Genomic DNA, 21,164 nt, shown 5'->3' on the forward strand with positions numbered 1-21,164 from the left:
ACTGTCCCACTGCTCCTGGTTGGCATGGGCCACCTCCCCCAGGTCCTCAAGCCAGGAGCTGCTCCTAGTAGCCTCCTCCCACTTTGTCTTACCCCCAGTCTCTCCACTTCTCCCTCCAAGGGGACCCCTTCTCCATCCCAGGAGACGGATGTGAGTCAATCTTCTTTTCTCTCCACCTGGAATACGCTTCCTCACTGTGTGTTCCCCGTTTCTTCCTGCTCATCCATCAGAGGTCAGCTTGGCTGGCAGCTTCCTCTGGCAGCCTCCCCTGCCCTCCCTCCTCTGTGCCCACAGCTCCCGTGCACATCTCCAGCGCAGCCCTTGTTACACTGAAATTCATGTAGCGCCGCCACTGCCTGTCTGTACCCCTCAGTGGACGAATTTCTCCTCTTTCATTCACCAAAGGCTTACTGGTCCACTACCATGTGCCAGGTACCATTTGAGACTAGGATCCAAGCCAGACAAATCCCCAACTCTCGTGGACTTCAGTGAGAAGTGACAAAACATTAATTCAACACAGCGCCATGAGCTCTATAAAGGCAGGAGTTTCTGTTGCAGCACAGTGGTAACACCCGACAACTATCCATGAGGACTCGGGTTCTATCCCTGGCCTCACTCAGTGGGTTAAGGATCTGGCGTTGCCGTGAACTGTGGTGTAGGTTGCAGACACGGCTCAGATCTTGTGTTGCTGTGGCTGTGGTGTAGGCTGGCAGCTGCAACTCCAACTTGACCCCTAGCCTGAGATCCTCCATATGCTGCAGGTGCAGCACTAAAAAGCAAAAAGAAAAAGAAAGGAAGGAAGAAGGAAAGAAAGAGGAGTTCCCATCGTGGTGCATTGGAAATGAATCCGACTAGGAACCATGAGGTTGCCGGTTCTATCGCTGGCCTCGCTCAGTGGGTTAAGGATCCGGCATTGCCATGAGCTGTGGCGTAGGTGGCAGATGAGGCTCAGATCTGGTGTGGCTGTGGCTGTGGTGTAGGCCGGCAGCTGTAGCTCCAATTAGACCCCTAGCCTGGGAACCTCCACATGCCAGGGGTGCAGCCCTCAAAAAAGACATAAAATAAAAAAGAAAAAGAAAGAAAGAAAGAAAGAAAGAAAGAAAGAAAGAAAGAAAGAAAGAAAGAAAGAAAGAAAGAAAGAAAGAAAGAAAGAAAGAAAGAAAGAAAATAAAAAAGAAAGTGAAAGAGAAGGAGAGAAAGCAACACTAAGTCCTAGGATTTTAGCTTGGCCAACAGATTAGATCATGGAGCCACTGAAGGAGGTTGGGAATGAATGAGAATTGGTTTGGGCCACTTCACAATTGCTAGGACTCTCCAACACCCAAGAGGAGATACAACAGGCAGGCGGATACACACATGCAGCTCAGCACAGAGGTCAGGGATACCGATGCATGTCACAGAATCAAGGGACAAAGGACTCAAGAAGATCTCTAGGACAGAGAAGCAACAGAAGAGAGAGGATGGCAGAGGCTGAGCCCATGGTCAGCGCTGACATTCCGATGGTGGCAGAGGAGAAGGAGCCAGCAAAGGAGACTGCAAAGGAGGCCTGTGAGAGGGAAGAGAACTGGGAGAGTTAGGACGTGGATGCCCAGAGCAGAGACGGTTTCTGGAACAGAAGGGTCAGCTTCATCCAGGGCTAATGGAGCTCAGAGAAGAGGGGCACGGAAAAGGTCCCACTGATCTCACAACCAGGAGGTCATCAGTGACCTTGAGAAGAAGAGCTTCAGGGTAGCAGGGCAGCAGAAGGTAGAAATAGGAGATGCTGGAGGCAGAGGCTGCGGAGGCTCAACATGAAGGAGAGAATGTGTGCAATGGACGGAATGTGTCCCCCCGGCCCCAAAGTCATGGGCTGGAATCCTAAACCCCAAGTGATGGTATCAGGAGGTGGTACCTTTGAGAGGTAATGAAATCATGAGGGTAGGACCCCAGAAACAAGATTAGTGCCCTTATAAAAGAGGCCCTAGAGAGCTCTCTAGCCCCTGTGAAGACACAGCAAGATGACAGTCTGCCATCTAGATAGAAGAGGGTCCTCACCAGAACCTGAGAACACTGGTACCCAGGCAGGCTCAGGCTTCCAGCCTCCAAACTGTGAGAAATTCTTGCTAACAAGCCTCTTCGCCTGTAGTATTTCAACAGAGCAGTCCGCTTGGACTGTATATAAAGAGCTGGTCTCGGGTGACAAGAATATAGGGTTCCTGGTGTGTGAAGGAACAGCTGGAGGAAGAACAGACTAAAGTGTTCTATGATGCTCTGAGAGGTAAACCCAGGCACCCCCGCTGAGTGGGAGGGAGGACAGGTTTTCAATCCACCCCAGGAATCCAGCAGTGGAGGATGGCCTCTTTTTTTGTTGTTGTTGTTTTGTTTTTTAGGGCTGTGCCCGTGGCATATGGAAGTTCCCAGGCTAGGGGTCGAATTGGAGCTATGGCTGCCAGCCATAACCACAGCCACAGCAATGAGGGATCTGAGCCACGTCTGCAACCTATACCACGCCCAACCCACTGAGCAAGGCCAGGGATCAAACCCGCGTCCTCATGTATACTAGTCAGATACTTTTCCGCTGCACCACAATGGGAATTCCTGGAGGACTGACTCTTTGAGAGGCTCTGGGAGCAGAGTCTTCATGGCCATCGAAGAAGGGGGCTTGAGCTATGCATAACTACATGGCATGGACAACTGGTCAGTCTTGGTGTCTTTCTTACCTCCTAAGTACCTCCCAGCCAGCCCCCAGCCCTCTTGTCCCTTCCACCCTCCATTTCTTTCCATTCTCACTCCTTTCTGTGGCCTCTTGCCCTCGCTAAATGACTGACATAAAAATCTTGACCACGATCCAAGGAGGCAGGAAACATGGGAGCCATGAAGAAGGAGAAGGGAGAACAGGCCACTCTGGGGGAACAGAGGGTTTGGGGAGCTGACCTTGGGTGAAGAAGGCATGAAGCCCACGATCATCTGAGGTGGGAACCGGCCCCCGAGAGGGAGCACCTCCTGCCCAGCAGTGACTGAGCAAGGTGGGAGTTTCACAGAGGAGGGAACCAAGGCACAGAGGGGCTCAAGTAAGTGGCTATCTGCCCAGGAGACTCAGTTCAGACTCAGTTCAGGGCCCCAAAGCTCAGAGGTCAGGGGAGCTCATGGAATGACACCACCCGAGGAATCTCAGGGCACCAACCACCCCACTTCCAAGATGGCCTCCCCTGTCTGTCCTCCACCAGAGGCCCACAGCTCTTGCATGGCAGGAAAAGGGGGAGCTGTACCATCATGGATGGAGCGCCAAAGCTCCGGCTATTTATTTATATCCTTTTCACTTCTGAAGTGAAAACTGGCCATAGTGAAATTTTACACTAAAACCAACCTGCACCCACAATGCAGGCATGCAGAAACCACCCCCCATCCCATATACACACACAGCTGTCCCCACACCTATACGTCCGCCATGGAAAAGTCTTTCCCTTGGGCTCATCTTGCTACCAAGGGCTCCTCTTTGAAATGCAGCATCCACAGGAGCAGGAGGAAGGGAGCACTTTTTCTGATAAAATCAGAAAAGCACGAAGCATAGAGGCTGGGATGGGGGGAAGAGAACACAGAAGATAAAAAGTGGGAAAGAGGTAGCAGAAGAGGATAATGGCACTAAAGACCATCTTGTCCATGGTGCTAATGGCAATACTGGGGTGGAAATTGCATGTAATTACCTACTTAGATCAATGTGGTCGTTTTATTCTAGTCTAACAGCCAGGAGCTGAGGGTAGGAATAGACGGTATAAGAGGACTTGGCAAGGACAGCCAAGAAAAGCCAACCCTGGAGTCTGTCCACAGCCCAGAAAGAAGAATCCATTGGTCATGTATGGCCCATCAGTGCTCCGACTCAGAGTCACACTGCATGGGGGTGTGTTCCAGCTCTACCACCCAGCACCGTCTGGAAGTGGGGACTCAGTTCCTCATCTATAAAGTGGGGGCAATGACAGTACCCACCTCAAAGGTCAGAGGGTGAGGATTAAATGCAGCAATGCATGTCTGGTGCCCAGCACTATGTCTGGCACACTGTCAGCCCCTAGTAGCATTGGGCTACTGGCATTGCCCATCCACAGGCTAGCCGAATCTCGTACCTCCAAGGAAGTACCTCTGACTTCTGCACTAGGCTCTTGGAACACTCGTCATCACACAATTTGTGCCCTAATTATACACTGTCCTAAAACAATGAGGGGAAGTTCCTTGGGGGCCTAGCACTGGGGACTCGGCTTGTCACTGCTGTGGTTCAAGTTCCTGCCGGGGCTTGGGTTCGACCTCTGGCCCAGGAATTGCCACATGCCTCAGACAAGGTCAAAAATAAATAGATGATTGATGATAGACAGATAGATAGATGGAAATAAATAATAGATTTCTCTGATGAAATGTAAAAAGTGTCACCAAATTCTTTTAAAAAAAAATTAGGGGGCAATTCCATATAGCATAATAAAGTGCTAAACTGATTGCAGTCTGGTTCCCTCCAGTTCTGAAATAAGACGATTCTACACTTCATATTGCACAGTACATTCTACACACACACACTGACCTTGACCCAAAGAGAAGGGCTCTGGCCTTAACACTCACTTGGCACAGGGAGAATGCTATTCTGGAACAGGCAGATCGGGCCAGCTCCATCCTAGACCTCAGAGAGAAGTGTTCCCTGGGTCGTCTTTTCAAACCGCCTCCTGCCATCCTGTCTTGTCTGGGACCAGGAGGGTCAAGGCTGTGTGGAGCCTGGCAGGAGGGGTCGATGAGACCGTCCAGCCAGGCCACCTATGGGCTGTGTCTGAAGCTGGAGGGTCCAGAGGGCCTTGAAGTTGCATACACAGGCAGTCCAGCCGGTTCTCCAGGAAGAAGCTCCTCAGGGTGTGAGGAGTGCCCAAGCAAACACAGAGGGCCCCGGCTGGAAAGTTCTCTGTGTGTGTTTAATGACAGAAATAGCCCTCCATTCAGAACGCGGAGTTAATGGGGCTATCAGGGAAGGCTTCAAGGAGGAGGCAGAGTGGGAGGTGGATACTAGTGGGAGGTCAGGAACTGGGATATGAAGCAGGATCCATTTTGCAGAAGGAAAGTGAAGCCCTTTGTGCTGCGCCCACTGTGCAGAACAGCAGTCACCACAGGGGCTGTGCCCCTGCTGCCTTATAGGCAGTCATCGGGTAGGCAGGCAGCTGGCCAGGCTGGAGGCCCAAAGCAATGAGCTGACACGACAAGTGTCCGCCCTCCCCCTCCTTTCTCCCCCTCCCAGAATGACCATACTGGTGAGGGGTGGGGGGTGGGAAAGTTGTCTCAATCAGTTATTGCAAAAGAATATCATTCCCCTTCCTTGCCTTCTATTTTTCTACATCTTTCTCCCCCAGCTTCAGTCTCTCCTTTTCCATCCTGCCACCCAGAACTCTCGAACTACCTTACTACCTGCCCTTCTCAAGAGAAAAAAGTCTCTGATCATTCCAAACTGTGAACGAGTTTCTGATTCCAAAGTGTTGTCCCTTCCCGGGGATTAATTTGCAATGATCGTGCCAGAAGAGGACAAGATTTAACCGAAAGGAATAAAACTCTAAGGGAGAATTCGGGGACACTGACATTGGCTTTACTTTGTCCTTGCTTAATTCATTCTTGTATTCAATTAACAGTCACTGAACAGGTGCCACGTTGGGGGCTGGAAATTCAAAGATACAGAAGCACAATCACGGTCTAGGTAGCGAGACAGAAACATAAACACGTAATTTGAACATGATGAGAACTGTCTTCAAAGACCTTCCTGCTCATTCAAAGCACCCACTTAAACGGAAGCATTTGCTGATGAACAATTATTCCCATCCGCTCACGACAGCAGTTCTCCTAAGGACGCTCACCATACGACACTTTCAGAGCCAGACTTGAAATGAATAAAGCTCTACATCAACATATATTTTATATCTTACACACTTTCCACCTGGGCTTGGACCTCCCCCAGCTCATGTCCAAAGTGAACTGGCCACAGTATTTATGAGCACCATCTAGCCTAGATTTTCTTTGTGGTTCTGTTTAGAGTGTTCCTGACCAATCATTTGGACCTGCTCCTTATGGCTCTGGGTTGAGTATACAATTTATGAGTCACTGCTTTTTTTGCCCCTCTTTATTATGTCCTCTGTTATAAATGGGACCACCTGACTTCCCTTCCAACAGTGTTAATAATAAATGACATCAGGTGTACCACACTTGAACACACCACACAGCTATGGATTGCAAAACACGGCATGAGCTGAATTATTTAGTAGGTGAATAACATCTCAGAGTTCATCCCGTATTCCAGGCACAGAGAGGTGTCTGTTGAGATGATACACTTTCACTCTGCAGAGCCCTTTCCACAGTGTCATTAGGTCCCTCCCCACCAGCCTTGCCCTTCTGCTGCCAGGAGGTGTCCTGCCCATTTAAAGAAAGCAGAAGAGGCTGCTCCCACACCAAAGAAAACAATCTCCAACATACAGGTCAGTTCTAATTGCATTAACCATTCTTTCCTACATGTTGTAAATATGTATTGTGTTTTCTCACATCTTTGGGAGGTTTAGGGGTCAAGAGGAAACTGGGAACTGCGTTGGAATGTCCGGGAAGAACTTGAGATATACGGTCATCACGTGTTATTTCACGGCTAAGGGAACTCTTGGTCAAATGACAGCTCTCCAAAAAGAAATCAACTCAGCTGGTGACGGCGTTGAATAAAGGGTGCCTGACAGAGGCCAGTGGCATCTCTGACCCTGAGGGACCCCAGGAGACAGGGAAGGGGAGGCTGGCCTGGGTCACAGAGAGAGGGAGAGAGGATAAGAGGGAAAGGAGATGAGAGGGCAGGGAACAGGGACAAGAGAGAAAAGTGGCCCAAGAAAGCATAGCAGAAAGAAAGGGAGAAGAGGTGATCAGTAGGGCAAGAGAGGTAGAGAGATTAGAAACACAATTACAGGAAAAGGGCGGAGAGACTAAAGCTGCTGGCAGTTGGAGTTCCTACCATGGTGCAGCGGAAACAAATCCAACTAGGAACCACGAGGTTGCAGGTCCGATCCCTGGCCTTGCTCACTGGGTTAAGGATCCGGCATTGCCATGAGCTGTGGTATAGGTCAGATCTGATGTGGCTGTGGCTGTGGTGTAGGCTGGCAGCTGTAGCTCCAATTAGACCCCTAGCCTGGAAACCTCCACCCACCGCGAGTGCAGCCCTAAAAAGCCAAAAAAAAAAAAAAAAAAAAGCTGCCAGCAGTAGGAAAAGTTAGAAATAGAATTCATACAGTGGCCTCAGCCCCTTCCCAGGGCCTGCTCTGTCTTGCTCAGTTGATGAGCATTTTCTAGCCAAAATCTCTCAGTAAACCCTTCAGGGAATCCTTCCCATGGAGACAGACACCTGCAGCCTTACCTGGACCATGCCCCATCTGTGTGGGCAGGTCACACAGCAGGAGGGCCAACACAGGAGGGTCAACATAAGGAATGGACAATTCCGGACTTGTCAGCCTCACTGAGTGACACCCCAGGGTCCCACCGGCAGATCAGGCTCCCACCACACATATATGGAAAGAACTGGGCTCCTAAAAAGCCAGAATGGAACCCTGATCCCAAGCTACCCCCATACCCCAAGGCCCACCTGTGGACACCTCCCCAGTTGGCTTCTGACATTGGTGCTGCGTCTTTTCCTTTTCAAAGTTTTGAACAAAATCATATGTCTTGAGGTCCCTGAAAAGCATACTACCTTTCTGCAGAGTCAATTTGATGTTTTTGGTGTCAAAATAAACAGCAATGAAAACTCAGACCTCTTTCCTGGGGAAATTGATAAAGAGATCGACTGTACTTAAAAATGCAAAAATTGGAGTTCTTGTTGTGGCTCAGTGGGTTAAGAACCCAACATAGTGTCTGTAAGGATGCAGGTTCGATCCCTGGCCTTGCTCAGTGGGTTAAGGATCTGACGTTGCTGCAAGCTGTGGCAGTCACAGATGTGGCTCAGATCCTGAGTGGCTGTAGCTGTGGCACAGGCTCCAGCTACAGCTCCATTCCACCCCTAGCCTGGGAATTTCCATATGCTGCATGATGAACATAAAAATGAAAAAAAAATGAAAAAATTAAGGAGCCAAACAACTAGTCCCAGGAAACCCTTAGCTGGTGGGTTCTAGCCACACCCAGCTCAAAGCAGAGAGAGTATCCTGCCTTGTCTAAAAAAAAATTCCCCACAATGAGTGTGCCCCACCTGAGAATACTCTATTTTCATCCATTCTCCAAATATTTCCTGAACTCCTCCTCCTGAATATACAGAGTGCCCTTCATGACTGTTTTTAGCTCCAAGCACTACAGCAGAGCAAGAAGAAATAACCACGTGACGGTATGAATGTCAATTCTCAGCACCGGGTCTTGACGAAAGTAGTTCTTCCCCAGCCCAAGTCAGCCTCACCAAGTGGGCAGAGTAGGGACAGCCTGAGCAGCAGAACTTCAGAGGTCAGGGAGCCCATGGCCCTCGCCCACTCCAATGTCACCTCTCCTCACACCTACACACACCTGCGAGCTGGTGTCCAAAATCCCTGCAGCAGGGGGGGAATGCTGCCACCACCTCACATGGAGGCCTGAGATCCAGACTCCCCCTCCAGGGCCCCTCTAGTCCCCTTCCCAAAGAGAGGGCCCGGGGAGTCCCTGCTTTTGCTCTGGTTGGATCCTAGCCCTCACCTCTCCTGTGGGAGGAGACAAGGCAGTGTCCCAAAGTGCACTGAGCTTTGGGCCTCTGTGCTGTTACTGCTGCTCCCCTGAGGGCAGCTCAAGGTGGGTGAGGGCACAGGGCAGGGGCTGCCGGGTCACCCTGGGAGGTGCTTCCCCCCTCCTCCCTGGTCATTCACTGGGGTCTGTACCTGGAGCTGGAGTCATTGCCGCTCTGCACTGCTGGGTCTTCCGTGACATTTAAGAGCCCAGTCCAATTGGCCAGCGGGTCGCCACTCTGCCAACCAAACTGGAGGCCTCTGGCAAGAGAACGAGGCAGTCAATCGGTACTCACGCTCACGTGCTGGGTAAGCCCATCACCAGAGAGCCATTTTCCGGCATGTGCCAAGTGACACGTGGCCTTGATCACGCTTAGTGGAGACGAGGGTGACGTCCAGCCAGGAGGATGGCAGTAATAAACATGGCCCTTTGCAGTGTTCTCTGCTGTCTATATCCGTGCCCTTAGTTCGCCTTTATCAGCGTGGGGTTATACATACTACACACAGGGAAAGTGAGGCTTAGCAAGATCAAGGTCACGGACCTCTCCTACCCCATCTGGTGCCTCCTTCAATTCCCACCTCTAGAGACTTAGACCAGAGGAGCTCCAGCTTGCCAGCACCTTGGCATCCCCAGAGGCCAGAGGCACAGCAATGCTTTTAATGAAATCTAGTTTCCCAACACATAAGGACACCCCTCCGGATTTAAGATGATGGACTCAACACTTGGTTCTTTCTCATCCCTCCCCCAACATCACTAAAATGGCAGCAAAGGCATAAATAAGGGGCCTGAGCATGAAGAGGAGGCCTAGAAGGGTCTCATGACAACGTTTTGCAGGACAAAGCAGATGGGTAATTGCCAGAGACTGGAGCCCTGACCACCTGTAAGAAGCAAATTTATTCTCCAGGCACAGCTCAGGAAGGCTGGGAATTCGCAGTGCCAGGGGCGATTGAAGGCACCAGTGCAGAATGGAGCTGTGGGCAGGACTGCCTTAAGTTGTATAAGAAGCATTAGACACCCCCCACCTCCACACGCCCAGGTTCCCTTCCTTAAGCCCAAGCAGCCTGGGTCCTCTGCCTGCTCACCCTGAAGATGTCAGGAGGCTTGACCCAGAGAAACTCTGCACTCTTGTCAGAACAGCTGGGCTGGGAGTTCCCTGGTGGCTTAGGGGGTTAAGGACCTGGCATTGTCACTGATGCAGCAAAGGCCACTTCTGTGGCTCAGGTTCAATCCCTGGCCCAGGAGCTTCCATATGCCTCAGGTACAGCCACACACACACACACACACACACACACACACACACAAATAGCTGGGCTGACCTGAAAGTGCCCTTACTGAGCATGTCTGGTCCCAGCCACCCTGCCCCATGTGTAGGTTTCTGGGAGGGAACCTGACCAGGTCAAAAGAAAAGGCTGCAATGGAAAGTACTGGTGCCACCGCACCCAAGCACAGGGTTTCTCATCCTGGCACCACCGACATTTGGGGACGCACCTTCCTTGTTAGGGCTGTCCTGTGCACCCCTGGTTGAGCAGCACCCTTGGTTCTACCCTCTGAGGCCAGCAGAACTCCATCCCCTACTCTCCTGCCATGATAACCAAAAATATCTCCAGACATTGCCAAGTGTGTCCCCTGTGGAGACAGTCATCCCAGATGAACCACTGCCCAACACACTGAACTCCAGTGTAATTCTAGAGGCCGGCTTGCTCTTACAAATAAATGCTAAAGTGCTTTAAAAACCTTGGCACATGAGGTAAGTTTAACTTCAAAGCAGAGAATAAAACCAACAAAAATAAACCCCTAAAAATAACATCCTTTAATAATGAATAGCCTCTACGCTAAGGGAACCAGGCCACCCAGATCAGCCACTAAGGAGCTGAGGGGCCTTTAGTGAAGTTGCCACATCTCTCTTGGCCTCTATTCCCATCTTTGAAGTCAGGGGAACTGTCTCAATGTCTCCAAAATTCTTGACAGAAAGTATCACAGGACTGAGCTATGTCCTTGATGGGCAGGCACACAACCTCCCACCTATGAGCCAGCTTCATTGCCAGCCAGACGCTGAGTGGAGGGGGCCCTCAGGGTCCTACCAGCAGAAGGGTGCACACGTGAGGTGCTCAAGCGATGCTCTGCCAAGTGACTCCGACTCTATTTCTCACGCTCTCCAACCTCCCAAGGAGTGCAGAGCCAGCCTGGAAGAGGAAAAGGCACAACGCCCAGGACAGAGGCTGAAGCCACAGCAAAACACCCCTCCAGTTCTTAGCGCATTAGGGGAGCAGCCGCATTCCACTCTCTTCTGGCTCAAGTTCTTTGTATCTATCTCTAGTACAAACAGTACATCCTTATCTATCATATCTGCACTTTTAAATATTTGTACACATCTCTAATATAAATGCATTTATTCATCTGTTGATTTATTCGAAGGTGTTACATTTCCTTTCAACATTTTGAGGTAATATTGAGGCAGTTCCTGGGGAGAATTTGGGCTTGGTGTATTAGGCAGGCAAACATCTGTGTGAACCATCCTATGGTGAACAGGCCCTTCACATACATGATTTCAATTCCAACAACAGCCTACTGTGGAAAGTCCATTTTCTGCATTTAGAGTTGATGAAATGAGCAGCTCCAAGAGGTCTGATAACCTGTCCAGGGTCACACGGCTAACAAGGTTTAAACCCAATGCCTTCTGACTCTAAAAACCTTTCCCAGAAAACAACAGTTCTCCCACCTGGGATTTTGCAAATCAGCTGGTTCAGAAACATATTTAGGCAATTCCCTGCCCTGCTGGGAATGAAACTCACGGGCTCCTTAGAAAGAGTCTTGCGAGCGACCCGCTTATCCATCAAGTACACAAGGGGTCAGCCAGCAGCCCAGCCAGTTCCCACCCAGCCTGGCCCTAGGAGACCCCGGATCCCTTCACAAGACAATCCCTCCCAAAGCTGTAGAAATGAGAGACTACTAAGAAGACACCAATTACCAATATTTTAGCAGGACCTATGACACAGAAAAGTGTAAATAATAAAGTGAAATATGCAAGTTACAAAAGGGAATATGCATTGGTATCCCATTTTCATACGATTGTTTTTGTCTTTTGCCGAAGTGTGTAGTAGATTGATTTGGGACCTCAGTTCCCAGACCAGGGATCGAACCCGGGATGCAGCAGTGAATGCACCAAATCCTAACTGCACGACCACCAGGGAACTCCCTGTTGTACAGTTTTAAACCATAAAGCTGGTGATCTTTGAAAGGTGGGATTCAAGATTATTCCTTCTTTCAGTTTAGCAACATCTTCTAGGTTATCTCAAAGAAAATCTGATTGCATAATTTTCAAAACCAAAATATTTTATATAGTAATTTAAATTTCATTCCCAGAGTTTCCATCATGGCTCAGCAGTTAATGAACCTGACTAGGATCCATGAGGATGCAGGTTCGATCCCTGGCCTTGTTCAGTGGATTAAGAATCCGGTGTTGCTGTGAGCTGTGGTGCAGGTTGCAGATGCGGCTTGGATCTGGCATTGCTGTGGCTGTGGCGTAGGCCAGTGGCTACAGCTCCAATTTGACCCAAAGCCTGGGAACCTCCATATGCCGTGGGTGCGGCCCTAAAAAGCCAAAAAAAAAAAAAAAAAGATTTGAAGTACATATGGCAGAATCTTGACATTTGTTAACATTGAGAATTCTCAGTCATGACTACATGGCTGTTGGTTACCTCGTTCTCCATCTTCTTCTTTACTCAATTTTTTTTTCATAATAAAAGTATGTTAAAATACTTTTAAAAAACTAAGTGCTAAAGTCATAATCACTAACAGTCCTTAAAGTTGCTGCAGGCAACTTCCTGGGCTTCGCACAGCAGCCTCGAGGAATCTTTGCATCTTGCAGGTGAGCTAACATTAAATGTTGCCTTAAACCCAGGGAAAACGTGACATATAAAGAATTATTTAAACTGAATTATTCAAGAGTGGATTTAGATATGTGAAGGCCCTGAGCACTGAAAACCTTAGGGAGCCCCCTCACACCTAAAGTTACTCAAAAGTTACGTGCCTATTAAAATGGCTCCCTTCTAGATTTTCTGATTATGAAATCTGAAATAGGCTCATTGAGGCTCAGCTTTTCTCTCTTGTCATTGACAACAACCCTGCTTAGCTAGGTCTCCTGCCATGTAACTCACAGGCATGTATGTTAACCCCTGACTCTCAGGGCAGTAAATCCTGCAGATGTCCAAGGGTAGCAAAAGTGGCCAAGGCTTCCCAGAGTAAACTATTGGGGAATTTCAGGGCAAAAGACGAAATTATACTTTGGAGAAGCAATTTAAAAACAGACAGAATTGCCCATGAGGTTGGCATTACTTCCATTAATAATTTCTCCCCAAATTATGAAAGGTTATTAAAATGTATACCAGTGGGTTAAAAAACATATGGTCCAAAAGTTCCCATCATGGCTCAGTGAGTTAAGAACCCAGCGTAGTTTCCGTGAGAATGCAGGTTCAATCTCTGGCTTCACTCAGCAGGTTAGCATTTGGCATTGCCGCAAGCCATGGCGTAGGTCACAGATACAGCTCAGATCCAGTGTTGCCATGGCTGTGGTGTAGGCCAGCAGCTGCAGCTCCAATTTAACCCCTGGTCTGGGAACTTCCAGATGCTGTAGGTGCAGCCCTAAAATTTTTTTTCATTATATATATAATTTTTTAGTTTTTATATATTATTATTATATATTACAAACAATATGTAATATTTTTATTTTCTATATATATATATACAGCTTGGAGGCAGGTATTATTTTTTTTCTCCTTTTTTGGGGGGTGGGGGGCTTTTCAGGGCTGCACTCACAGCAAACGGAAGTTCTTAGGCTAGGAGTCGAATCGGAACTACAGCTGCCAGTCTACACCACAGCTCACAGCAACGCCATATCCCTAACTCATAAGCAAGGCCAGGGATCAAACCCGCATCCTCATGGATCCTAGTTGGGTTCGTTAACCACGGAGCCATGAAGGGAACTCCCAGGGTGGGTATTATTATCCCCATTTCACAGATGAGGAAGTTGAGGCTCAAGGAGATTAGATTCACCGCCTGCACAGACCCTGGAAGGAGCAGAGACAGTATTCAAATCCACATCTGACCCCAGGGCCCTTGCTTCTCCCTTCCTTTTCTGTCCCATGCTCTTTCCACACACACAGAAGACTTGGCCAATATTTTTAATATTATTAGAGCTGCCACCTTTACTGTGGATCATTTAGTGATGTCGTTTTAATATAATGCCAATCACAGACTACAGTAAAATGAAGGGGCGTGCCTAAATATTCTCCGAGATCTTCCTCCATTTTGATTGGAGACCCAAAGTCACAGATTTCTAACGTGGGGCTTCCAGGACTGGAGGAGACCAGTGGAGACGATTTGGGTGATGAGGAAAGGAGGTATCCACAGCTCTCCACTCAAGGAGTGAGGCTAACTGCACCACATGCCTTTGCACATGGTGGGCCCTGGGGCCAAGAATCAGGAAGCTCCCAGTTAGATGTCTGAATCACCAGGGAGGCTAAACCAAAGCAGGCTGAATTTGTGGGGCACAGGGAACTGGACACTGTGGACACTTGGGTTCCCTGAGAAAGCTGCACTCCTGGCACCAGAGCCCAGAACTTCAGGACTGAGTGCTCAACCCAGTGTGGCACTACGTGTGCAGCCCAGATTACCCAAAGGCTGGCCGGGTGCCTCAGGTTGAAATGGCATCTGCATTCTGTCCCCGAGAACCACCTCTACTGAAGGTCATGCTTCTGGCCGTGGCTCCCTCCAACTCTGCCGGGGGAGACTGAAGCCACTGTCATTGCTACATTCCTCAGGTCAGCAGAGGCCAGGAAGGCAGCCTCTTCTGAGCTCATCTCCAGTCTCCTTGCATCCCCGTAATCCATCAGAGCGGACTTCCTAAGGACTATGCCGGTAGCACCCCTCCCCTGCTGGAGAACCTTCCAAGAATCCCCATACCAAAGGATAAGTTCCAAACCCTCAACTAAGGGGCCATTCCAGCAGCTACCCTGCAGCTTTACCTGCACCCTAGGCAAACCTCAGCCTCATGACCCATCGTGCATCTCATGGCTTTGCCCTTGGCGTTCCCAGTAACCCTCACTTACCTGAATCCCATCCAAACTTCCAAATCCAGCTGAAATGCCTTCTCTTCCTTGAGCCCCCAGCCCACTCAACACTTTCTCTGGTAAACCCTCTGGCATTCTTCCCTGAGTCACTGGTCCCCTTTGCCTGCCTCTCTGTTGTGTTTTGTCATCCCCGTACACTTGTAGTCCTTTTTAGGGTAGAAACTTATATATAAATCTGATGTATATAAAGCTGATGTCTTACTCAAGATCCCTTGAGCAAGTAGAGTGGGGAAATGGGGCTGACCTGAGTATCTTAGGTTCTAGAACTCCAGGATCCTGAATCCCCCTCTGCCTCTGAGGAAAATTAGAGCAGGAGGTTTTCACTCATCCTAAGAAAATGGAAGAAACAGGGTGGAGGAAGAGGGAATGTTCCAGATGGCTCACCGGGTCCAGCCCTCCGAGGGTGGGGGGTGGAGTTGTGAACACAGCACAGAGGTGTTTCCAAACTCTCACCCCAAGAGATGAGTTTTAGGACAGATAATTGGAGGAATGGTAGGAATGAGTACCAGGCAGGAAGGGGCACCGTTTGAAGGATGACAGGCCAGGAGGCCTGAACTAACTTGGCCAGGGCTCAGCTATCTGCCCCGTGCAATGCAGAAACTGCAGGTTCCCAGTGAGAAGCAAATGGCCCCAGTTACTAACCAGCCTTTGGCAGGATTTCGGGCAGTTTGATGAGGTAGATATTTCTAGGTAAGAAGGTATTCCTAGTGCCTCTTCCAGTGTCACACGTATCTACAGCTGCTGCCTTCCTTTCACACTGGCCCTGAAAGTAGGCACTTTCTTCAGAGTTTTGATCAGCATCCAGGCAGGTGCTTCCCCCCACCCCCAAGATTCTGAGGCACACCTGTTAGGAATCATTGACCCAAACTGCCCACCGTGGCCAGGCACAATAATAACCACTTACATGAGTTGTCTCATAGCAGGAAGTCCCAATAAGGAATACGGTGCTGCCACCAAAAACTGACTGGGAGAATTCAGGAGAGGCCAAAAAGAGGGAGGAGACGCCAGCCCATTATATGTCCTACCAACCTCCCAGAATCCTTCAGGCTGGAATCCATCTTGGCTGAGAGATGAACCTTCCACCAGTAAGGACCCTGAATCAGACCAAATATGGGCCAAGCAAGATGACTGGCCAGAAACTAACTCCATTACCATAAAACTACATGGCAGAGGAGTTCTCCTTGGCTCCCTTACCCTGCTGCTCTCTGCCTGAGCACCCCTTTCCAATAAAGGCTTTTGCTCTGTCAGCATATGTGTCTCCTTGGGCAATCCATTTGCAAGTGTTAGACAAGAACCCACTCTCAGACTCTAGAAAGGGTCCCCCTTCTTGCGACATCCCGGAATCCACGTTTTACCTTTTGCTAATGATGTGAATCCTAGCATTTCACCTCTTGAAGCCTCAGTTTCCTTGCCAGTCAAAGGGGAGGAATAAAAATAATCCTCAACCTAAGGATATAAACAGTCCACAAAAGCAGACATATAAATGCTAACAAATGTATGAGTTTAAATCTAATAACATGCAACATAAATGCATGCAACTCAGTGTTCTCTTCCAGAAAGACCAGAAAGTGCCTGGAAGACAGGGTGAGAAGAAATCTTACTTTCCAGGGCCATACCCTTTTGTGTGCTTTTTGATTATGACATATGCAAAATAAAGGTAAATTGTGGCATGCGTTTAATCTCACCAGTAACCAAAGACACATAAATGAAGCAATGCAATCTTTAAAAAAAAAATTAAAATATGAATGTTCACATCTAGGGTGGTCATTTGTGTCAATCACCTTTCTGGAGGAGAATCTGGGAATATGTATCAAAGGTTTATGGTTTTGGTCCCAGTGATACCCCTTCTAGGAAATGATCCTTAGCAAATGATCAAAATTTGATCAAAGGGGTTTCATGGTTGTCTGGAGTCTTTATTAATCAGGAAACATCCTAAATGCCCAACACTGGGAAAAGGCCTTGTGGGGCTGCTACAAGCCGGGAGGAGGAGGGAGTGGGATGGACGGGGAATTTGGGGTTAACAGATGCAAACTATTGCCTTTGGAATGGATAAGCAATGAGATCCTGCTCTATAGCACTGGGAACTATATCTAGTCACTTATGATGGAGCATGATAATGTGAGATAAAGGAATATATATGTGTATGTGTGACTGGGTCACCTCGCTGTGCAGTAGAAAATTGACAGAACACTGTAAACTAGCTATAGTGGAAAAAAAATAAAAATCATTAAAAATTTTTTAAATTAAAAAAAAAAGAATTGTGGGGTTGCTAAGTGACAGGTGGTCATATGGCCCTTGATACATCCTATCTATGAAGTCACTTTAAATGATATATTTAAAATTTTTTTATTATAGCTGATTTGTAATGTTCTGTCAATTTCTGCTGTACTGCAAAGTGACCCAGCTATACATCTATATACATTCTTTTTCTCACATTATCCTCCATCATTTCCATCACAAGTGATTAGACACAGTTTCCTATGCTATATACAGCAGGATCTCATTGCTTATCCACTCCAAATGCAGCAGTTTGCATCTACTAACCCCAAACTCCCCATCCATCCCACTCCCTCCTCCTCCCTCTCCCCCTTGGCAACCACAAGTCTGTTCTCCTTGTCTATGAGTTTGTTTCTTTTCTGTAGATAGGTGCATATTAGATTCCAGATATGTGATATCATATGGTATCTGTCCATCTCAAAATCAAATTTAGTAGCATTAAATTTGAGCAAAAAAAAAAAACAGAATATATATGTGGGTTCACTATGATCTCATTTCTTTAAAAAAATGCTTAGAGGAAAGCCTAAAAGAAAACATTCCCTAAATCTAATATGTGTCTGAGTGTAGTATGATGGCAGATTTTTTTCCCCTGCTTAGTTACATTTTTCTGTCATTTCTATAGCTTTAAAGCAAGTATTATTTTTATAATCACATTTAAAAAGCAGAAACAATGTAAACTCAGAGCAATACATTAATAGTAAATAACAATAGTCACGGACAACTTTAGAGATTGTTTGGAGGCACTTAGGGGCTTCTCACAAAACAATGCACGGACTTTCTCAAATAAAAAAAGCAGATGAAAAGCCTTCTGGTAACTTTATTTTTTATGGCTGCACCTGTGACATATGGAGTTTCAAGCCTATATCGCAGCTGCAGCAATGACAGGTCCTTTAACCCACTGCATTGGGCAGGGATTCTTAACTCACTGTGCCACGGCAGGAACTCCAGCTTCTGGTAACTATTTTCATGTTGCACAAACAGGAGGGATGGTGATGAGGACAGCTGGTATTAACAGAAAGTGGAAAAATGGGGACAAGAAAGCAGGGGCAGGGAGTTCCCCTGGTGACTCAGAGGTAACAACCCAACTAGTATCTGTGAGGACATGGGTTTGATCCCTGGCCTCGCTCAGTGGGTTAAGGATCTGGTGTTGCCATTAGTTGTGGCATAGGTCACAGATGCGGTTCGAATCCTGCGTTGCTGTGGCTGTGGTGTTGGCTAGCAGCTGCAGCTCTGATGCAACCTCTAGCCTGAGGATTTCCATACGCCAGGGGTGCAGCCCCAAAAAAACAAAAAAGAAAGAAAGGAAGGAAAGAAGAGGAAGGGAGGCAGGCAGGCAAGCAGGGAAGCTTTTTTTTTTTTTTTTTTTTTTTTTTTTTGGCACCGCTGCATCCAGAAGTTCCTGGGCCAGAGATCAAAACCCACACCACAGCAGTGACAACACCAGATCCTTAACCTGCTGAGCCACCAGGGAACTCAAGGGGCAGTTTTTCATGCTGAGATTGGAGAGGAGTTCCTCCAGAGATTTTTCTGCTTTTCTCCTGAGTTACCACCCAAGCCCCTCAGGGACCAGTGACCTGCTGTGTGGGTCACCATCCTATGGCCCCTTGTCCTCCCCTTACCCCATGAGGACAGTGACACTCAGGGGCACTCAGGATCAGCAATCAGAAGTGGCAGGAGCAGCTGAGCTAAAAGCCTTTCTTGACCAAGATCTTGACCTTGAGTCTCAGATCTTGACCAAGAACAGAGCCAAATCTACCTCTTCCTTGAGTCACCTCAGTCTCAAGCTGGTAGGCCACTAAAAACATGGTGCCCTTCCCTTCCTGAAAGACCCCATGGTGAACAAGACGGCCACTCTCACTCCACAACATTACTCTTAAGCTTAGGGATGGTCCCATTGCCCCTTGCTCCCCATTAACAATCATTACGGAATTCCCCTTGTGGCTCAGTGGAAACAAATCCAACTAGTAACCTGAGGACGCAGGTTCGATCCCTGGCCTCGCTCAGTGGGTTAAGGATCTGACACTGGCGTGAGCTGTGTCACAAATGCGGCTCAGATCTGGCATTAATGTGGCTGTGGTGTAGGCCAACAGGTGTAGCTCCAGTTGGACCCCTAGCCCGGGAACTTCCATATGCCATGGGTATAACCCTTAAAAAAAAAAAAAAAGCAGTATCTTTGCTCTTCCTGGACCATTTTGACTATAATACAGCCTGGATAAAACAGCTGATAAAAACCCAATTGTCCCTCAATACTTTATATCCCCACAAAATGCTTCACTTCCACCAGGGAGCAAAGTCAAGTCTCTGGGGAGGCAGTGAATGGAGTGAATAGTGAAGTGCAGGCAGCAGGACGGGGAGTGAGCCTCAGCCTACTGTTGCCATATGCAAATATAGGTCCTGTGTTGCCACTTTGTTCATTTTCCCAAGAGATGCTGGAAATGCAGACTTTTCTTTTTAATTTCTCAGTTTTTAAATGCTGTGTAGACCAAATAACCAATGCTACAGGCTGCATGCAGCCTGGGGACCCCCACAGGTGACCCCTGACTTCTATCCTCTTGTTCCTCGGATGTTACCTTTCAGACAGCTGGAGGCAAAGCTAGGCCTGGAAGGAGTCCCAACTTCCAGTTCTACTTGCCACCAAAGTGCTAGACTCTATCCCAGGAATTAGCACACCTTGGGGTCTTTCATCTTGGAGGCTGGGTCGGTGACCCTTAGCCTTTGCCTCCTGAACAATGGACAGGCTTCATCATCACAGAAGGCACCCACAGGGGAAGCTCCAGGGGTGTAGCTCCAGAGCCCTGCTTGTACCTGCCCTTTCCCTCCCACTGGACAAAGCATAGATTAGGAATGCAAATAACTGAACTGCTGTTATTACCAGAAAACTTGAGTTGGCTCTGTTTGAAAATAAAAAAAGAAAGACGAGTTCCCGTTGTGGCTCAGAGGTTAAGAACCCAACTAGTTTCTAAGAGGATGTGGGTTTGATCCCTGGCTTCCACTCAGTGGGTTGAGGATCGAGCATTGCCGTGATCAGGCATTTTCAGCTGTGGTGTAGGCTGAAAATGTGGCTCAGATCCATTGTTGCCATGGCTGTGGTGCATGCTGGCAGCTGCAGCTCTGATTTGACCCCTAGCCTGGGGACTTCCATATGCCATGGGTATAGCAAAGAAAAGAAGAGAAAAGAAAAGAATTCATAAGACATCAGTAGTTAACTCTTGTGGAGAATAACCTATTGAATTATTCATTTGTATTTTCCCTTCTCCTCCAAGAAGGTAGCTTGGCTTTTCAACCTCTTATTTTAGGGCATGTGGGTCATGGGGGCTGAAAGCTTCCCAGCTCACTGAAGAAACGGCAAGTCCATTGCAGAGGGCAAAGAGAGGGCCTTTAGGTCTGGGGACAGGTGGGTGGAAGTGGCGAGACCATGGCTGAGCAGCAGATTCCTCAAGTCCAGGAAGCCCGCTATGGTGGTTTGGGGCTCCTCCCCAGGGTCTGCCTCTAAGTGGACAGCAGGGCCTCAGAAAGACAACTGCTTGGGGTACCTCAGGAGACTGGACCCAGGGCCCCAGAGGCCTCCAGGGTGGGTAGTGAGTAGACAGGTTGAGGCTGAGGTGTCCCAAGAAGCGCCCCCTCAGCTGTTGTGTTCCACACAAGCCTCCAGGAGACTCACATGACCCTGTGGGGTCAGAGGGAAGGCACCTCGATAGGGAGAGACTAAATTTCCCACTAGCTGGTGGATACGGTTTAGTCTTTTTTTTTCTTTCTTTCTTTCTTTCTTTTTAGGGAAGCACCCACAGCATATGGAGGTTCCCAGGCTAGGGGTTAAATAGGAGCTGCAGCTGCCGGCCTACACCACAGCCACAGCAACGCCAGATCCAAGCCACATCTGTCAACCTACACCGCAGCTCATGGCAACGCGAGATACTTAACCCACTGAGCAGGGCCAGGGACTGAACCAGCAGCCTCAGGGATAGTCAGGTTCATTACCGCTGAGCAGCAATGGGAACTCCTAGTCTTTTTTTTTTTTTAATTAAAAGAAAATGAGGCAATGAGCCATTTCTTTCACATCAAGCT

The 21,164-nt window shown here is 48.3% G+C and overlaps 1 protein-coding gene across 4 annotated transcripts in view; it reads right to left on the reverse strand.

Moving 5' to 3' along the window:
* ST8SIA5 (ST8 alpha-N-acetyl-neuraminide alpha-2,8-sialyltransferase 5) overlaps positions 1-21,164 on the reverse strand; it is an 84,116-nt gene that overhangs the window by 43,724 nt on the left and 19,228 nt on the right. For 2 of the 4 annotated variants that reach the window (XM_021092606.1, XM_021092596.1), the window contains exon 2: positions 8,847-8,954. The exons of the other annotated variants lie outside the window; for them this stretch is intronic. In XM_021092606.1, coding sequence (XP_020948265.1) covers positions 8,847-8,954 — 108 coding nt within the window. The remainder of the gene's footprint in view (positions 1-8,846; positions 8,955-21,164) is intronic. 4 annotated transcript variants of the gene reach the window in all.

The sequence above is a fragment of the Sus scrofa genome, chromosome 1 (assembly GCF_000003025.6).
Source record: "Sus scrofa isolate TJ Tabasco breed Duroc chromosome 1, Sscrofa11.1, whole genome shotgun sequence".
NCBI lineage: Eukaryota > Metazoa > Chordata > Mammalia > Artiodactyla > Suidae > Sus > Sus scrofa.